At 44.7% G+C, this 18,391-nt stretch overlaps 1 protein-coding gene across 2 annotated transcripts in view; it reads left to right on the forward strand.

Moving 5' to 3' along the window:
* PSPC1 (paraspeckle component 1) overlaps positions 1 to 18,076 on the forward strand; it is a 1,021,476-nt gene extending 1,003,400 nt beyond the window's left edge. For both annotated transcript variants that reach the window (XM_044073198.1, XM_044073199.1), the window contains one exon: positions 17,214 to 18,076. In XM_044073198.1, the coding sequence (XP_043929133.1) occupies positions 17,214 to 17,399 (186 nt within the window). In that variant the 3' untranslated portion in view covers positions 17,400 to 18,076. The remainder of the gene's footprint in view (positions 1 to 17,213) is intronic.
* Positions 18,077 to 18,391: the final 315 nt, after the last annotated feature.

Here is an 18,391-nt window from a genome sequence, read left to right on the forward strand (position 1 = left end):
CCCTCATTTGAAGAGGGCCTGGAATCTGCTTCCAGCTCAAAACCTAGATCCACAAAATCTAAAAAGAGATCTCCGGCTCTTTCAGTCTCCTCGGAGCCAGCGGAGAAAGGAGTTAAATTAGCTTCGACATCCTCGGCTCCACTGTCCTCAGAGCCGCAGGAAGTGACGGTAAGGATGGAACCGGAGTCGGCTCCAATTATACTGGAACCTGTTCGGAGCCGATCGCCTAGTATCAGGCAAGTATCAAATGAGAGGAGATCTCGATCTCCCTCCCTGTCCTCCAAATCCTCCAGGACACTATTGGATGTGGATGTCGATAGGGTGGTGCAGAGACTCCTTCAGTCACCGGTTTTGGCTAAATTGTTTTCGGCTACATCCCAGTCGGCTCCGGAGCCCATCCTGCAACCTTCTTCGATTCTTCCTTTTCCGAGCGCATCCCAGCCTTCGGAGCCAGAGTGTTCAGCTCCGTGTGATGTTTCCAGGTCGGTTCCAATGACCCCTCCTGGCTTATTGGTGCTGACGTCAGCTCCGACCCTGTCGGCGCCGTCCACGGGATTCAGGACTCGGGATTCTTCAGTCGGGCCCGAGGGAGAGGCCTCGGGACAGCTATCCTAGTCTCCCTCTCGGTGCTTCGGCTCGGGGAACCCTGACTCCTGTCATGGCCTCTGGGGCTGGTCGGTCTTCAGATTTGGGGGGGGGGGGGCAGCCTTTGAGGCCATGCGGAGTGCGCTGGCCAGATCGTCAGCTACATCATGCGGGTCGGTCATTCTGTCCCCTACCACTCCAACGCGGGTCTCTGATCACCACCTATCGTTAGACAGCGGAGCCCCAAGGCCTCGGGGTACCCCCACGAGTGGTCCCCAAATTTCTGAGGGCCCCTCAGAGTGTTTGCCTGAGGAGCACACTAGAAAGAGAATGTGCAAGAGGAAGCACATAGACTCCCAGGATGAGTCTCTCACCTCAGATACTGACCTCGAGGAATTGGAGGGGTCCCCCAAGTCATCCTCTGAGGATGTTTCTTTCTCTGACATCCTAGAGACATTGAAACAAAGAGATGACTGGCCGTCCAAAGACCCCTCCGAGGAGGAGTCGGTCTTCCTGAAGGCCTTCGGTGCTCAGCCCTCCGCCTCCTGGGTTGTCCCCACCCTTCGACGAGCTCCTAGATTAGATTTGTCGGAGGGTGTGGGAGAACCCTGATTCTGTGGAACCCGTCCCCAGGAGACCCAATAAATTTCTGTCTGCTCCCCCGGGTAAGGAATTTTTGTCCAAAGAGGTTCCTGTGGATGCCATGGTGGTGGCGGCAGCAGCCACCCAGAAGGAATTAGCCAAGACTTCTTCCTCCGTCCATCTGCCTAACAAGGAGTCTAGGACCATGGACCGGTACGGGAAGCGTACCCCCTCTTCAGCGACCTTTACCTTATGGTCTCTGAACTATCTATGTCACTTTACACGGCTCCAGAGAGATCTCCTCAAGGAGCTTGGAGATACTCAAACGGGTACCGTTTCAGAGGCGGTGGCCCAGACGATTAACACCCAGATGTCTACCCTCAATTCCATCGTTAACTCCTCCATGAGGCTGAATTCATATGCAGCCGAGGGAGCGAGTAGGGCAGCAAGCTCAGGAGTCACCCTTAGGAGGCAGGCCTGGATGCGCCTTTGTCATTTCGCGGAGGCCTTCAAGTCTTCATTCACCAACGCCCCCTTTCATGGTTCCTCTTTGTTCGGAACCAAGGTGAAAGACACCCTCACCAGGTGCGAGCAGGAGGGGAAAACTCTGTCTGCTGTAGGGGTCCGTTTTTCCCTTCCCTCTAGGCCTTATCCCAAGGCCCAGAGAGGTGGAAAGATGTGGTTCAAAAAATCACAGAGGTTTTTTCCCAGTGCACAAGGTGAGCCCCCCTCCAGAGGCAGAGGAGCTGGAGGTTATTCAGGAAGCCGCCGCCCTAGAGGCAGAGGAGGTCCCCGCAACTCGGGAGAACGCGATTCCTTTTGCAGTTCTCCCTACCATCTCTCCTGATGGGAGGCCCGACTGTGCATTTCCGGTGCCAGTCAGGGGTCGAATATCATTATACTCGGAGGCCTGGCAGAACATCACCCAGGACCAATGGGTTTTACGAATAATTTCCGGAGGTTATGTCATTCCGTTTTCGTCAGATCCCCCTTCAGTCAGGAAAATCCCGGCCGTTCCACCCAGTCAAAGCGATTACGTGGCTTTAGAGATTTCAAAGCTGCTAGAAAAAGGAGCCATCCAGCATGTCCCCTCAGACCAGATCGGATTAGGGACTTACTCAAGATTCTTTTTGGTGCCGAAAAGAACAGGGGACCTGCGACCCATACTGGATCTCAGCCGATTGAACAACCACATAAAAAAGCAATAAACCAGGAAAACACCAACAGGGTAAAGTACCAAACAAACAATCAAAATCCAATGAAAAACGAAGGTTTGGTACACCAAGACAATCGAAGCCGACCAAAAGTAGAATAAAATAGTTTAATAGGTAAAATCAGTAAGCGCTTTCACGTTTGTATAAAACGTTTCATCAGACTTTCTAAAAACCACTGGTGACAAATCTGTTTAAATAATGCTGGGAAACAATCAAACAATTAAAAGTCAATTACTTCTTAAAGTGTATCTGTCCATAAAATCTCACAGAAATAAAAATTTAACATGAAACAATTGAAAAATCACTAATAAGCAGACTCATAACTTATTAATTCAATAAAACAGCATCAAGTAAAACATTATAAACATATAATATTCAATGATGTATGTTTCATGAGATCTCTATATGAAAATTCTATATACGGAAATTTTATGACGTATATATGTACTTCATGACACCATGCAGTGACCTCAAAAAACTAAAAATCAAGGGAATTATAAAAAAAACCCGTAATATTGTTAGTGCTTTAGTGCACGGTCTTTTAGGAAGGGTTTGAGAGAAACCCTTTCATTCAAACCATGGCCTTTATCCACTTGTAGCCTGATAATCCATTTCCCCTCTTCTTTTTCAGTGTAATTGCCCATGTCACCTAATCTCACTGTGGTAGCAATGAGTTCTAAAACTAAAAATTTAAAGTTATGTGAGGTGTTATTGTTGATGACATGTCTAGCTATCGCATTGTTGTCATTTTCTTTATTAATGGCATATATATGTTCTCTTATTCTTTCTCATAACGTTCTATTTGTTTTGCCTACATAAAAACTGTGGCATCTTTGGCAAGTAGCGAGATGGATAACATTCTTGGTTCTACAGTCTGCATAATATTGAAATTCATATTTAATATGAGTATCTGGATGCACAAATGTATTTGTGCTAGCTATATAAGAACATTGATTGCAATAATGACAAGGGAATGTTCCTCTCCTGGTCGATACTTTAGGTATCTGACTACTGTGTCTGATTCAAGGATTTAGTATTCTTATAACAAAAGCTAGGAACAGTGCCAGCTATCTTCTCAACATCTTTATCTAATAATAATATGTTCCAATTCCTTTTTATCAATTGTGTTACTTGCTTGTTCCTGTTTGTATATGGAATAAGAAATCTATTCAAAGTACTGGTAGAACTTCGTGTTTTCTTAATGTATGTGGATCCGCCTCTCTTAATAAAGGGTTGACCCATTGTACTTTCTTCCACGTCTCGTAATGCATCTAAATCCTTCTGATGGTAACCTCTCGCTACAAATTCTGTCTTCATATCTGAGATAACTTCTGAGAATACAGTGTCATCACTAGTAATACGGGAAACTCTAAGTGCCTGACTCTTAACTAATTACGATGAATGTGCATTGGATGCATGCTATCTCGGTGTAAAAGGACATTCCTTCTACAATCTTTCCTATAAACTTCTGTGGTGATCGTGTTGTTACATTTCTTTAATAGTACATCCAAAACTCAATCTGGGTGTGTGAAGTCCTACCGGTTAAAGTAAGAAAAGTTGTAGTGCCATTAATATAAGTAATAAAGTCATTCAATATCAAGGGGTCACCTCTCCAAATAAGAAAAACGTCATCAACAAAACGTCTGTAATATTTGATGTCTTTAGAAAAAAACCTGTGCTCTAAAATATAAGTGTATTACCAATATTCCAATACTAAATTGGCATAGGAACTGGCACAGGGTGTACCCATTGCCACACCTGTCACCTGTAAAAAATATCTCTTGTCATATGTAAAGACGTTATTGTTTAAAATTAAGTCCATTAACATTGTTGTTCTAATAATATTGTCATTGGTGAACCCCTTCTGTAATAAAAATAACCTTAAGTATTCAATGTCATTAGGTATGCTCATAAAAAGTGATGTGACATCTAACGTTACCATTACATCATCGTCCTTAATGTAATCATCTTCAGTGTATGGCACTAGTGTCTCAAGAAAATGTTGGGTGTCCCTCAAAATAGAGTCAGTAGACTCTGCTACAGGTCGTAACTGTTTCTCCACAAAAATGGACATAGCTTCTGTGAGCCAGCCTTTACTGGAGACAATTGGTCTTAAAGGAGGGTTTATCAAGGTTTTGTGTACCTTGGGTAGACCTCTAAATGTTGGCACTAAAGGTTTCTCCTTCAATAGATATTTATATAATTGTTCATCAATAATGGTACACATCAGCATATCATACAAATCATCACATACCCTCTTAATCAATGCATCTGAGTAATGGTTAAACATTTATATGTCTCAGTATCTAATAGCATATTGTTAATAGTCAAGTGATAAAACAACAGCTCCCCCTTTGTCTGCTTGTCTAATGACAATGGAGGAGTTATTCTCAAGTGTTTTCAAGGCATCTCTTTCTCTTTTAGTTAAATTATAAAATTCAGGTTTAGATTTCTGTCGTTCAAGATGAAAAGCAGGCAGCAGATGTCTTTCACAAGCTTTTTCAAAGCTTTCTATTACGGGATGCATCAAAGGTGTATAAGAGGAAGGTCTTTTAAAAACATGTGTATCATTGGTAACATTGTCCTTATCTTGGTATTGTAAAGATAACATAAAGTTCCTAGTAAAACATTTCAGATCAATAATTAAATCTACAACATCTGCATGTTGTGAGGGTATAAAAGATAAACCCTTCAACCACATACAAAAGTCCAAGTTCCATATGGTCACATTGCAGTCAATTCTCCCATTGTTGGGAAAAGAAGTTTGGATGTGCTCCATCGACCTCAAGGATGCTTACTACCATATCAAAATGGACAGGGCATCCAGGAGTTACCTACACTTCCGGCTGGGAGCCAGTCATTTTCAGTTTTGAGCCCTGCCCTTTGGTCTAATCACAGTCCCCAGGGTGTTCACCAAAGGTATGGCGGTGGTGACGGCTCACTTGAGACTCCAAGGATTCCAAGTGTTTCCTTATCTGGACGACTGACTCCTCACTGCCACCACCAGGCATCTACTCATACAGACCAGGGACGCCACCATCACTCTCTGTCAACACTTGGGCATAACATTGAACTGAGAAAAATCTGCCTTGTTGCCCTCACAGCATGTCGTTTTTGTAGGCGCAGAAGTAGACACCGTTCAAATGCGGGCCTTTCTACCGCAGGAAAGAATCAGAGTCTTACAGCAACAAGTTCACGCCCTGCTCCCTCTGAGAAGAGTGAAAGCAAGATGGGTTCTCCCAACTCCTGGGGACTATGGCTGCAACAATTATGTTAGTCCCTCTAGCAAGATTACATATGAGTCTCCTTCAATGGCTCCTCTTCGCTGAGTGGTCTCTCCAAAGGCTTCCACTCTCTCACCCTATTTTACTCATGGACAGGTGCAAACAGGATCTCAGTTGGTGGCTTTGCACCAACAATATGGACAGGGGGAAACACTTTGTTCCACCGCCCCCGATAGCCACAGTGACCATGGACATCTCCCAGATTTTGGGGGGGGGGGGGCATTATCTAAGTAGGACAGTTCAAGGCATGTGGCAAGAGCACGAGATACATTTGCATATCAACGTCCTGGAGATGAGAGCTGTGCTTCTTGCGTTGCAGGCACTTCAGAGCTTTCTCCCTCTCGGGACTGTTGCAATCCACTCGGACAATATGTCAGCGGTGTGGTATCTGAACAAGCAGGGATGAACCAAGTCATACCCCCTGTGCAGAGAGGCCATGCGAGTGTGGCAGTGGGCAGCGTCTTCCCAACATTTTCTGGTGGCAACGCACATTCCGGGGAAGTCCAACGTGATCGCAGACAGGCTAAGCAGAGCTGTTCTGATTCCTTCCGCAGATGGGGTCAGCCTTGCTGCGACCTTTTTGCCACCCCTCTCAATGCCAAATGCAGCAGCTACTTCACATTGATCCCACCTCAGGGGGAGTCACCCAGGGACGCTCTTGTCCGCGATTGGCCCTCCGGTCTGCTATATGCTTTTCCTCCGGTTCCCTTGCTGTCAAAAGTGATTCAGACAGCGCAATCCTTGGGAAGCAGAATGATTCTGATTGCCCCACACTGGCCTCGTCAGGTTTGGTTCCCCTTTCTCAATCCCTACATCATGGATGCGCCGTGGATTCTGGACCCACAACCAGATTTACTGACACACATGTCAGGGCAGCTCCATCCCTCTCTGCGGACCCTCCGGTTGACAGCCTGGCTACTCCACTTCCGTCATTAGTTAGGCTTCATCATTTTTCACCGGAGGTAGTTCATATCTGATCTTCCTCTCATAAGCCCTCTACTAGGAAGATTTATTCCAGCAAATGGAAGAGATTTTCAATCTGGGCTCATACCCAAGGAATTGAACCTTACACAGCTCCAGTTGCTTCTGTTTTGGAGTTCTTGTGTATGCTTTTTCGGAGTTCTTGTGTATGCTTTTTCGTCAGGGCTCAGCATCTGCCGCCATAAAGGTTCAACTGGCAGCGATTTCTAACTTTCATGTTGCTAATGAGCCTAGTCTGATGGCTCACAGACTCTGTAAGGCTTTCCTGAAGGGTACTCTGTTACTCCTTCCTCCTATTTCGGAACTTATCATGCCTTGGGATTTAAATTTTGTTCTGCAGGCTCTTACTTCACCACCCTTTGAACCCGCAGCTACTTGTGATTTAAAATTCTTGACCTGGAAGACTGTCTTTTTAGTAGCCGTCACATCAGCTAGACGCGTCTCAAAGATTCAAGCTCTTTCTATAAAACCCCCATATTTGATTTTTCATAAGGACAGGGTTTCTCTCCGACCAAAACCTTCCTTTCCTTCCCAAAGTGGCGTTTATCTCTAATCTTAATCAATCTATTGAGCTGCCAGTGTTTTTTCCTTAGTTCTCAAACAAGACAGAATTTAAATTTCATCAATTGGATGTACACAGACAATTACGTTTTTATCTGCACAGAACCAAAGATCTCAGAAAATCTGATCAGTTGTTTGTTGGGTCTCCTGTCTCCAAAATCACTCTGTCCAGGTGGATATCCAGTTGCATCTCTTTCATTTATTCTTCAGTGGGTAAAGATCTACCATTCTTGGTCAAGGCTCACTCTAATCGGTCTGTATCTACATCTACAGCCTATCAGGCCAGATTGTCTATGGATGATATTTGTGCTGCAGCTACTTAGGCGTCTCCTCACACTTTCGTTACTCATTACAAGTTGGATGTGGTATCTAAGGGCAGGTCTTCCTTTGGTTCCACAGTGCTCAGGAGTATTTTCCACTGGGCCTCCCAGGATTTAGGTGCTGGGGACGCTGTCCCACGGGTAAGAATGTAGGCGAGATTGGACTACATAACATCAAGAAGTTATGTACTCACCATAACGTTCGATGTATGTAGTCCATCTCGCCTCACATTCTTACTTACCCCCCCCCCTCATCCACCCACCCACCCACCTTCCCCATGCCTGGAGGATCTGGAGGTTAGGACTGGTTTTAAGAATTCCCTTCACTCTTGATTTGTTCTTCCTTTCCTTGGGTGTTGTTATGCATGGGGTATGAGTATTGGTGTTCGCAGCAAACTAGATCTAGGGAGATAGAGCAGTGCAGCATGGGATACCTTCTTAGCCCAGCCAATAGAAGACTTCGAGCTAGAAAAGTTTGGCCGAATCGGAGCCGATATTCAGCTCCGAACCCACAGGTAAGAATGTGAGGCGAGATGGACTACATACATCGAACGTTATGGTGAGTACATAACTTCTTGTTCAGAGAAGTTTGAGGAAAGTGGCAATACCCCATGGCTTTTAAACACAGAAATTGGCAGTCATCAATCTGGTTTCCTTTCTCGGCTGCGTTCCTCTTACAGAGGAGAGGGGTTTGACTGCATTGGAGTCATCCACGTAGTTTGATTGCCAAGGCAATACATGACCAGCATCTAAATGATGAATGCCATCTTTCTAGAGATTTCCAAGTGCGTCTTAATCAGTGTCTAGTAATCCTATATTTTTTTCATACAAGAGTAGGGAGATTGAATTACTCACTGTCTCTCTCATCAGTGGTATTTTCTGCTTGCAAGTAGCTCAGTGGAATATCTGGTTTGGGCTCAGTAATATAGAAGGGGTATCTACCAGTGCTATCTGTAGATTTTTCTTGTTATGGCCAATTGCTGTCAGCGATGCTAGTCCGACAATTCAGTCTGCTTCCAGAGAAGTACACAAAATGGAATCTCTACTGTCAGTGTCTGATAGTAAATATAATATTGAATAAATGGTTAAGAATAATGGTGTAGATTATGGCAAGCAGATACCCCACAAAGATTTTTATATTCATTGTTTTGCCTTGACCTGGAACATAGCATGAATGGCTGTCCACACTGTGCTTTGTTTACTCCAAGGGTAGTTAGAAGGGCCAAGTCTTTCCAGGATTATGTGGCTCACAGGAAGGCCCACATCTGGTCCCATACAGTTATATCCGCCAAGGCCTCCAGGATCCTCCCTCAGGTGCAAACACGCAGACGTAAGGTAAACAGGCATCAAGAGTTGCCCCCTAGATCAAATGACATTGAACTTGGGGGGGTTGCTTTTGTAACCCCAGCTGTCCAAGCTGAATTTGACCAACCACTCTGTATGCACTCCTTTGGGTCATAGCATGTCCTCCCAGACAATAGATTCATTTTGTGGTTCAGATCTCTCAAAGGACCTTTACTTGCTGGTACCTGGTTTGTGATTAATGAGGGAGAGTTCAGTATTCACTTCAAGTTTGGGGAAGTCCCCAGAGACTTAGAAGAAGCCTTGTTACCTGCCAGTGAATGCCCCCCCCCCCCCCGACTGTTTTCATGGGGAAAAAGAGAAAGAGGCCTGAAGCATGTAAGCCCAAACAAGCCTTCTCTAAGTTTCCTTAGTTGAGGTAGATCCTCAGCCTAATCCAGGTCACAAGCTCCTTCACAGGATTTATTTTGGCTGGCTCAGGACTTTGAGCGCCTTGAAATCCAGGCAGCCAGCCTGGAAATCGCTGAAATATCTGTAGTCCCTTGGTTTAGAACTTGTTCTTTTGTAAGATTTTGATACCCTAAATTTTTAGATGCAGATGAACTAGCATGTGGGACAAGATTTATCCTTTGCCAGTATGAGTGTGAGGTCTTCCCATTCTCCACCTTGCCAATAAAGGATAGATCCTTTGGTGACACCACAGGATGAGAGTGGACTTCATGTGATTCGGCTCAGCTAAGCAACAGATCCTTTACAGGACCATTCCATCAGTCATGGATGTCTTTAAGGATGTATTCACCAGTGCATCTTTGGTGCCTGTCCCCCCACCCCTGCCCCGCTCATAGAAAACCTTACTTTTACCAAATATTTTTTTTTCCTTCCTTCACTCCACTTGTGGTGTCCCCGAATTCCAGCAAAGGATTTTCTGGATACTCTACCTTCTTGTGGGAAACGCTGTAATTCTTGTATTCTAGCCTTCAGAACCTTAAACTGTCAGACCGATGCATTTAACTACTAGCAAGCATTGATGGATAATACAGCTATTACAAGCAGACAAGATCATAAAGATCTGAAGCAAGAGATGCTGGAATTGCGCACAGCATTCCCAAAAGTGTGGCTGTTAGGCAGGGGAACCGCAAAGGGTCAAGTCTCTGGAGATGCACCTGGCTGAGGGTATACCCCTTGATTGTGAAGGTGTGAATATCCTGAATGCACTTTTGGATAAGGAGCTCCCTGGAGGATAGGACAACATTTAGGACCATTTGAAAGAGAATGGAAAGGTATTACTTGGCGGCCAGTGAGATGTGACCATCTTGACAAGGATGCAAACTACAAATATGAAGTGGTTCAATCTCGCCGTTCATTCTTCACTGATGAGTTCGCAGCCAATCCCTCTGCTCCGACACTGCCGTTAGCAAGCTCAAGGTTTTCCAGTTGCTCAAGACCCAGCCCCTTATCCCATAATGCACTGCTGGAATTACCTCGGATCTAGTTTGCCGCGTCACAGATCTCAGTGTTTTCAGCTTGCTCGAGCCTAAATCTTCATAGATTATTCAAAAATCACAAGTTTTTTTGTTTTTTCTTCTATTAAAAATATATATACTTCACTTGTTAGGATAGTTTTTATAGCCAGTTTCCCTGTTAATACTATACTTGGTGTGTTTTTCATAATGGCCTTGTGTTGGCCTACTTCTAGTAGTAGTGTGCATTGGTAGTTAGAGTTTTAGTATTAGTTTGAGTGCTTAATATTATTTAGCTAATTTTGGCCCCCTTTTCTTTTGGGCCATTATATCAGTGTTTATTGGTAGTTGTGTTCCAATCACTACTAGCTAGCCTTTGACTTCATTATTGTGGATAGTGGTTTTTGGTTATTGGACATGTCTGAGGAATAACAAAAGCATCCTTAGTCTGGGTTCAAAAAATGCCCAGACTTCAGACAAAAGATGTCCATTACTGATACTCATGCGCAATGTGTATACTGTCTAGGAGCTCTTCACTTGCAAGAGTCATGTAGCATATGTCACTCCTTTTCTTCCAGGGTTACATTAGAAAGGAAGAGGAAATTGATGGACAGGGGTTTACTAAAACACCCTTTTGTCGAGGCGTTGAGTGACCAGGATGGGGCCAGTAAGTCCTCTCAGTCTTCCCAATCCTCAGGAGACTCAAAAGCCACAAAAAAAATCAAAGAAAAGTGAGGATGTGGGTCATCGGCTCCACAGTTCTCGGAGCAGAGTGTCCCTTCTCAGATCTGGTCCACTGTTCTGGAGCCGGTATCAGAATTGCCATTGTCTCCTATTCTCCAATCTGCACCGTCGGTGCACTCATCTAGGTCCTCTGTTAGTCTTTCTGATCTGGACATGGACTGACTGGTACAGAAGCTGTTAAGGGCACCAGGCCTAGCTAACTTGCTGTCTGCTCCAACCCTAGTGTCCAAACCGAAGATCATTACCTCAGAATTGACTGCTCCTCCTCCAAGCCATACTGGGCTTTCGGAGTCGGAGGAGGCTGACCTGATAATCGAAGAGCCCTTGGAGCCGACACCTGCTCCAGTGTTGTCGGTTCCATCTCGGATGTCCTTGGCGCCGACCGGAGACTCTAGGAGCCGACATTCTCCTGTCGGGTCTGGGGAGGGTAGTCGCACCATCTTGTCGGTGCCGACTCTTCCTCTCGGGGCTTCGGTTCGGATGAGCTCAGCTCCTACCGTGGGCTCGGAGCCCACGGCCTTGGTGCGGGAGGGGCTTGAGGTTCCTTCGGGTTCTTCGACTCCTTCCCATCGGAGCCGTGATGCCTTTGAAGCCATGAGGCGAGTATTGTCTCCTAAGACTTCCTTGACATCAGGATTGGTCTCTTCTTCCCCTAAGGCGCCTGTGTCCACTTCTGCTTCCATCGGCTTCAAGTGTAGAGACCCTGAGCCTCAGGTAGCCCCACTGGGCGCTCCCTGCTCTTCTGAGACTTCCCCGGACATTCCCGCTGAGGAGGTTCCCAGAAAGAGAATGTGCAAGAGGAGGCACCTGGACTCCCCACAGGAGTCTTTGACATCTGACACTGACTTAGATGAGTCAGAAGGGTCCCCCCGATCCCTCTCTGAGGATATCTCCTTCGCAGAGATACTTGAGATCCTTAGGCAGAGGGGTGATTGGCATTCCAAAAACCCTACTGAGGATGAGTCAGTTCTCCTGAAGGCTTTCGGTTCTCAACCTTCTACCTCTTGGGTGTCTCTGCCCTATGATGAGCTTATGGACCTGGTCTCTCATAGGGCGTGGGAGTCACCGGAATCTATGGAACCTGTCCCTAGGAGGCCTAACAAGTTAATTTCTGCCCCCGTAGATAAGTCCTTTCTGACCAAGGGAGTCCCTGTTGATGCCATGTTGGTGGCGGCAGCCACCAAAAAGGAAATGTCTGAGATGTCCTCGTCTATCCATCCTCCTAATAGAGAGTCTAGGATTATGGATAGATATGGGAAACACATGTTTAGTTCAGAGACTTTCGCACTTTGATCACTGAACTATTTGACCCATTTTACCAGACTGCAGAGAGATCTCCTTAAGGAGTTAGGAGATACTCTTCAGGGTATAGTAGCTCCAGGTGCTTCCAACAAAGTTGCCACCCAGCTTGCTACCCTAAATTCAATTGTAAACTCGTCAATGCATCTCATATCGTATGCAGCTGATGGCACGAGTAGGGCGGCAGGTACAGGAGTTGCCTTTCGTAGACACTCCTGGATGCGCCTCTGTTTATTCACGGAGCCTTATAAAGTCTTCATTTGTGAATACCCCATTTGACGTCTCATCTCTCTTTGGGCCTAAAGTAGAGGAAACATTGACCAGGTGTGCGTAAGAGGGGAAGACTCTGTCTGCCGTAGGAGTCAGTTTTTCCACCCCTACTCGGCCTTATCCCAAGGGCCAAGGGGGAGGGAAGATGTTCCGAAAAGCCCAAGGAGCCTTTCAGGACACACGTGGTGAAACCCCTCTAGGGGCAGAGGAGGGGGTTATACCTCGCGGCAGAGGAGGGTCCACAACAGCAAGGTGACAGAGATCATTTTTCTGGTCAGCCCTACCAGCGCTCCTGAGCGGAGGCCCAACTGTCCTGCTGTGGAGGCAGTTGGGGGTCGGTTATCTTTATACCCAGAAGCCTGGCTGGACACAAAAGACAGATGGGTACAAAGTATTGTTTCCAGAGGGTATTTCATACTGGTCTCCTCTCCTCCCACTTCCGTCAGGAGAATCCCGGACATTCCACCCAGTCACAGGGAACAAGCAACTATAGAGGTTCACAAGTTGCTAGGAAAAAAAAGAGTCATCCAGCCAGTCCCAGCAGACCAAACAGGATTCGGAACTTACTCAAGATTCTTTTTGGTTCCAAAGAAAATCGGGACTGGAAACCCATTTTGGACCTCAGCAGATTCAACCAATTTGACAAGAAAGAGAAGTTCCGGATGGTCACACTTCAGTCCATACTTCCCTTTTTTAGGGAAAGACATTTGGATGTGCTCAATCAATCTCAAGGATGCGTACTACCACATAAAGATGGCCAAGCCATCCAGAGATCATCTGTGTTTCCGGCTGGGAGCCAGTCACTATCAATTCCGAGCCCTGCCCTTTGTTCTCACTACAGCCCCCAGAGTGTTCAAATGTATGGCAGTGGTCACGGCTCACTTGAGGTGTCTAGGATTCCAGGTGTTTTTGTGTACCTAGACAATTGGCTCCTTACCTCCACCACCAGGCATCAACTGATAAGGGCAAGAGAATCCACTCTGACACACTGCAACCACTTAGGCATTACTGTCAACTTAGAAAAGTCTGCCTTATCGCCATCGCAGCATATCGTCTTTATCGGGGCAGAGTTAGACACTTCAACCGCCACTCTACATCTACCTTTCGGGAGCGTCTCACTTCTTCGCCAACATATCAGGTCACTGGTGTCAAAAGACAGAGCTCCAGTAGCAGAGGTCTTAAACGTACTGGGTTTGATGGCAGCAGCAATCTTAGCCATACCATTAGCAAGGATGCATATGCGGATTCTTCAATGGCTACTGTTCACTCAATGGTCTTATCTGGAACTTCCAGTGAAGCATATGATTGTGATAACAAATTCTTGCAAGAGAAACCTTCAGTGGTGGTTGACGTCGATTCATGTCAGAATAGGACATCCATTTGTACTCCCACCCACCCACCGACAGCCACTGTGACCACGGACGCTTCCCTGATGGGGGGGGGGGCATTTTCTGGGAAAGACTGCCCAAGGCACATGGACGGATCAAGAATCACAACTGCATATCAGTGTTCTAGAGATGAGAGCAGTGCTTCTGGTTTTGCAGTACTTTCAGGACTCTCTTCCTCTAGGGACAATTGCAATTCAAACAGCATGTCAATGGCCTGGTATTTGAACAAACAGGGCGGGACCAAGTCATACCTTCTCTGCCGAGAAGCCCTCAGAGTTTGGCAGTGGGCTGTGTCATCACAGTGCTTTCTGTTGGCAATGCACATCCTGGGGAGATCCAACTTGATAGCAGACAAACTGAGCAGGGTAATGTTGTTGCCACACGAGTGGTCCCTCAATCAGGACATTGCGGACAGGATTTTCCACAAATGGGGCCAGCCTTGCTGCGACCTTTTTGCCAGTCACATCAACACCAAATGCAGAAGCTACTTCTCCCTGATTCCCCCTTCGGGACAACTCCCGAGAGACGCACTCGTACACGATTGGCCCCCGGGTCTCCTATATGCATTTCCTCCAATCCCGCTAATACCAAGATTTTTACAGAAAGCAAAGTCGCTGGGGAGGATCGTCATTATTATAGCACTCTATTGGCCTCTGCAGATTTGGTTCCCATTTCTTTATCATCATCTCTTGGAGGATCCATGGATTCTGGACCCAATTCTGGACCTTCTGACACATCCGTCAGGGGATCTCCTCTCTTCATTGCAGTCCCTGAAGCTGATAGCTTGGCTGCTCCAGTCCCCACATAGCCAGGCTTCACAACCTTTCTTATGACACGAGGCAAATCCTTTTGTCTTCTCACAAACCTTCCACCAGGAGATTATATCGTAGTAAGTGGAAGTGATTTTCCATTTGGGCTTCCAAACACAACATTGATCCTTTTCACGCTCCCTTGACATCTATATTGGAATTCTTAACTGTTATCTTTAATGAAGGAGCGGCAGCAGCTACAATTCGGGTCCAGTTAGCTGCCATATCTAATTTCCATCTTGGAGTAGACGGACTAAATGTTATGGCCCACAAGTTATCCAAGGCTTTTCTTAAGGGACCTTTCATATGAGGCCTCCAGTAAAAACTCCTTATTCCCCCTGGAATCTGAATTTCATGCTATCTCGCATAATTCTTCCCCCGTTTGAACCTGCATCATCTTGTGATCTCAAATATTTGTCTTGGAAAACCATTTTTCTAGTGGCCATTACTTCCACCCGCAGAGTGTCAGAGCTTCAAGCCTTGTCTGTCACACCTCCTTATATGATTTTTCATGCTGATAGAGTATCTCTCAGGACAAATCCTTCTTTTTTACCTAAAGTTTGTTCTGAGTGTAATATCAAGTCAAGTCATTGAATTGCCAGTCTTCTTCCCCAACCATTCCAACAAACTAGAGTATATGCTGCACAAACTAGACGTTCATAGACAGCTCAGATATTATTTGGATAGGACAAAATATTTTAGAAAATCAGACCAACTATTTGTTTCCTTTTCTGACGCCAGGAAAGGTAGGCCAGTGGCTAAAGCAACCCTTTCTAAGTGGCTTCTGATTGTATCACCTGTGTTTATTCAGCAGCTAATATGCCCTTACTACACAGAATTAAAGCTCATTCAACCAGAGCAGTTTCCACATCCTCTACATTTCAAGCCAAATTGCCCATTGACATCATCTGTGCTGCAACTACTTGGTCTAAGCCTCATACCTTTATCACTCATTACAAGGTGGATAAGGCCTCCAGGGATTCCTTTGGTTCTCTGGTCCTGAAGAATATACTCCCGTGAGCCACCCAAGATTGAGGGTGCTAGGGATGCTACCCATCAGTGAAGAATGAACGGTGAGATTGAACAACTTCACATTAAGTTACGTACTCACCATAACGTTCCATGTGAGTTGTTCCATCTCGCCTTCATTCTCACGTCCTTCCCTCCATCTCCCACCTGGCTGACAGTTGACCTAGACATTGATCTCATCCTGGTAATTCAGTTCCTTCCTTTTTCCCTCTCTTAGGGAGTAGTCCTTTTACAAGGATATGGTACATGCAGCAAACAAGATCTGAGGTAATTCCAGCAGTGCATTATGGGATAAGGGGCTGAGTCTCGAGCAACTGGTAAACCTTGAGCTTGTTAACTGCCGTGTCGGAGCTGAGGGATCGGCTCTGAACCCATCAGTAAAGAATGAAGGTGAGATGGAACAACTTACATGGAACGTTATGGCGAGTACATAACTTCTTATTTCAAAGTAGGCTAAAATTTGGAGATGTTCCTTCAGTACCATCAAAAAAAACTTGATGCCACCTCCCTCTGAAGGACCTGCTTGAGCAAAAGCATACAGGAGAAACTTGTAACTGATCACTATTCTATTAAATGAAAAACATCCAGCTTTCTCTTGCTTATTTTATTTGTACTAGCTATGGTTGCATGTAACAGGGGCTGTGTCTAAGTTAATTGACTGACCTGTGTTAGTTCCAGTATTCTTTTTTGTACTTTAAGGGCTGCAGCAGCTCAAGCAGGGCATTGTATATTGTCTTTATCCATTTCTTTACTGTGTTTACTTGAATGCATGTATCTGTGGTTCACTGGATGGCTGTAGTGGTGCTACTTGGTAGTTGGCATTGTCAAGTCTAACAGCTCATTGTAGGAAAAAGTTGTTATGCTTCATGTTACCTTGTCACCAAGGCAGCTAAATGCAGACTGTTGTGGACTGGTAGAGAATTATATTTGCATGTAGTTTTCAAGGAATACTGGTCAGAGGGGAAAGTTTCTTTCATGTAGTGTTAGAATTACTTTATTGTTCTTGAAGACTTTCACAAAATGTTTTGAGTTAATAAACTGTGGGCATCTGCCAGGGTAAACTTTTTGAGGGTATGCATAATTAACCTAGGTTTTGTCTACATTTTTTTTTCCATTTACAAAACTTTTAAAGTTCTTTGTATAGATGTTGCTTTTCACATATCTCATCAAAACTTGAATGTGTACTTTTAAGTTTGTGGTGTGGCAGTTGAGATACCTGTTCACCTAACATAATGTTTTATTTTTCCCCCCTTCTTTGTTGGTAATCCTGGTTTTTACTGGACCGTCTACTGAACTTCACAATACCGTGTCTTGGAATGTTGCCCATTTCGTTATCATCTACTGCTGCTTCATGACGGATGTTTAATTTTTTTAATGTACTGTAGCTTAATGATAGATTTCCACAGGGAGGTCCATCCCAGATGACGTCTTCTGTGGCTGGTAGACCAGCTGCTGAGCCTTCCCAGACTCCTGTGGCTAATGTGAGTGCAGTGACTAATGGACCAGGTGGCTATGGTGGAGAAAGCCAAGCAGGCAACTATGAAGCACCTAACAAGCGACGTAGATACTAAGCCCATATTTGACATTCCCTGTTGAAAGTAACAGTGTCTTGCATATAAAATGTCATTGCTTTGGGGAAAAAAATCAGTATGGTATTTTAAAGTATTTTTGTGTTGTGTAATGCCTTCATTTTTTGTAATACCTTGAGAAAAGTAACATTTGTAGTGTAGAACAGATAATGTATAACAGTCTTTGTACAAGTTACCTGAATTTGTGATTCGTTCTTCAGCTGTGACCATAAGGTAATATCTGTGCAGTGCTTTGATCACTGCAAAATTTTCACAAACTAGAGAATTTGTTTTTTAAATACTGTGGATAGTGATCAAATAATTTTAGTAATTACATGGACATTAAATTGGGCCTTTTTAACATTAATAGTCAGGACTCAATTTAGTGGTGGATTAAAAAATCATATTGGCTTCAAGATTTTTGCAATCTGTAGCTCCATGTGAATAATTTGCTTTGTGCATATTTTTAATATTAGGTGGAATATTGGCTCAAAAGGAATCCAGCAATGTTATCCTTTTAATAAATTAAATATAAATTTTCATTTGTGTCATTTTTGTAAAACTGAATTCTGATCTTATTTATTGAAGTTTGATTACCACAGCCTTGTCAGCATGTATCGCCTGTTGAAAACATTCTTTATCACAAAAGGTGAAATAAAGTACTGATAATTTCCTTCCAAGATGCTGGGATTTTTTGTGTGTTGCCAAGATGTTGGGATTTTTTTTTAATGTACTTAATGCTTCTGTGTTAATTAGACTTCAGTTTGTGTCTGTTCTCTGGTAAAATATGTCTGATTTGGTTTTGTTTTACTTCAGAATGCTGAACTGTGGTAATTAAAATTAAGATATTCTTTGCTGTAGTTTTTTGCTCATTTTTGCTTCCTGCAACTGACCATCAGCTACTTGGGACTCCACTATTTCTACGTGACCTATTTACCCATCCTCAGACTATGTCCCGTGGTCGAGGGAGGTGAAGAGATTAAGGCATCTGGGGC

Source organism: Protopterus annectens, chromosome 5.part1 (assembly GCF_019279795.1).
Source record: "Protopterus annectens isolate FY-2018-M chromosome 5.part1, PAN1.0, whole genome shotgun sequence".
NCBI lineage: Eukaryota > Metazoa > Chordata > Ceratodontiformes > Protopteridae > Protopterus > Protopterus annectens.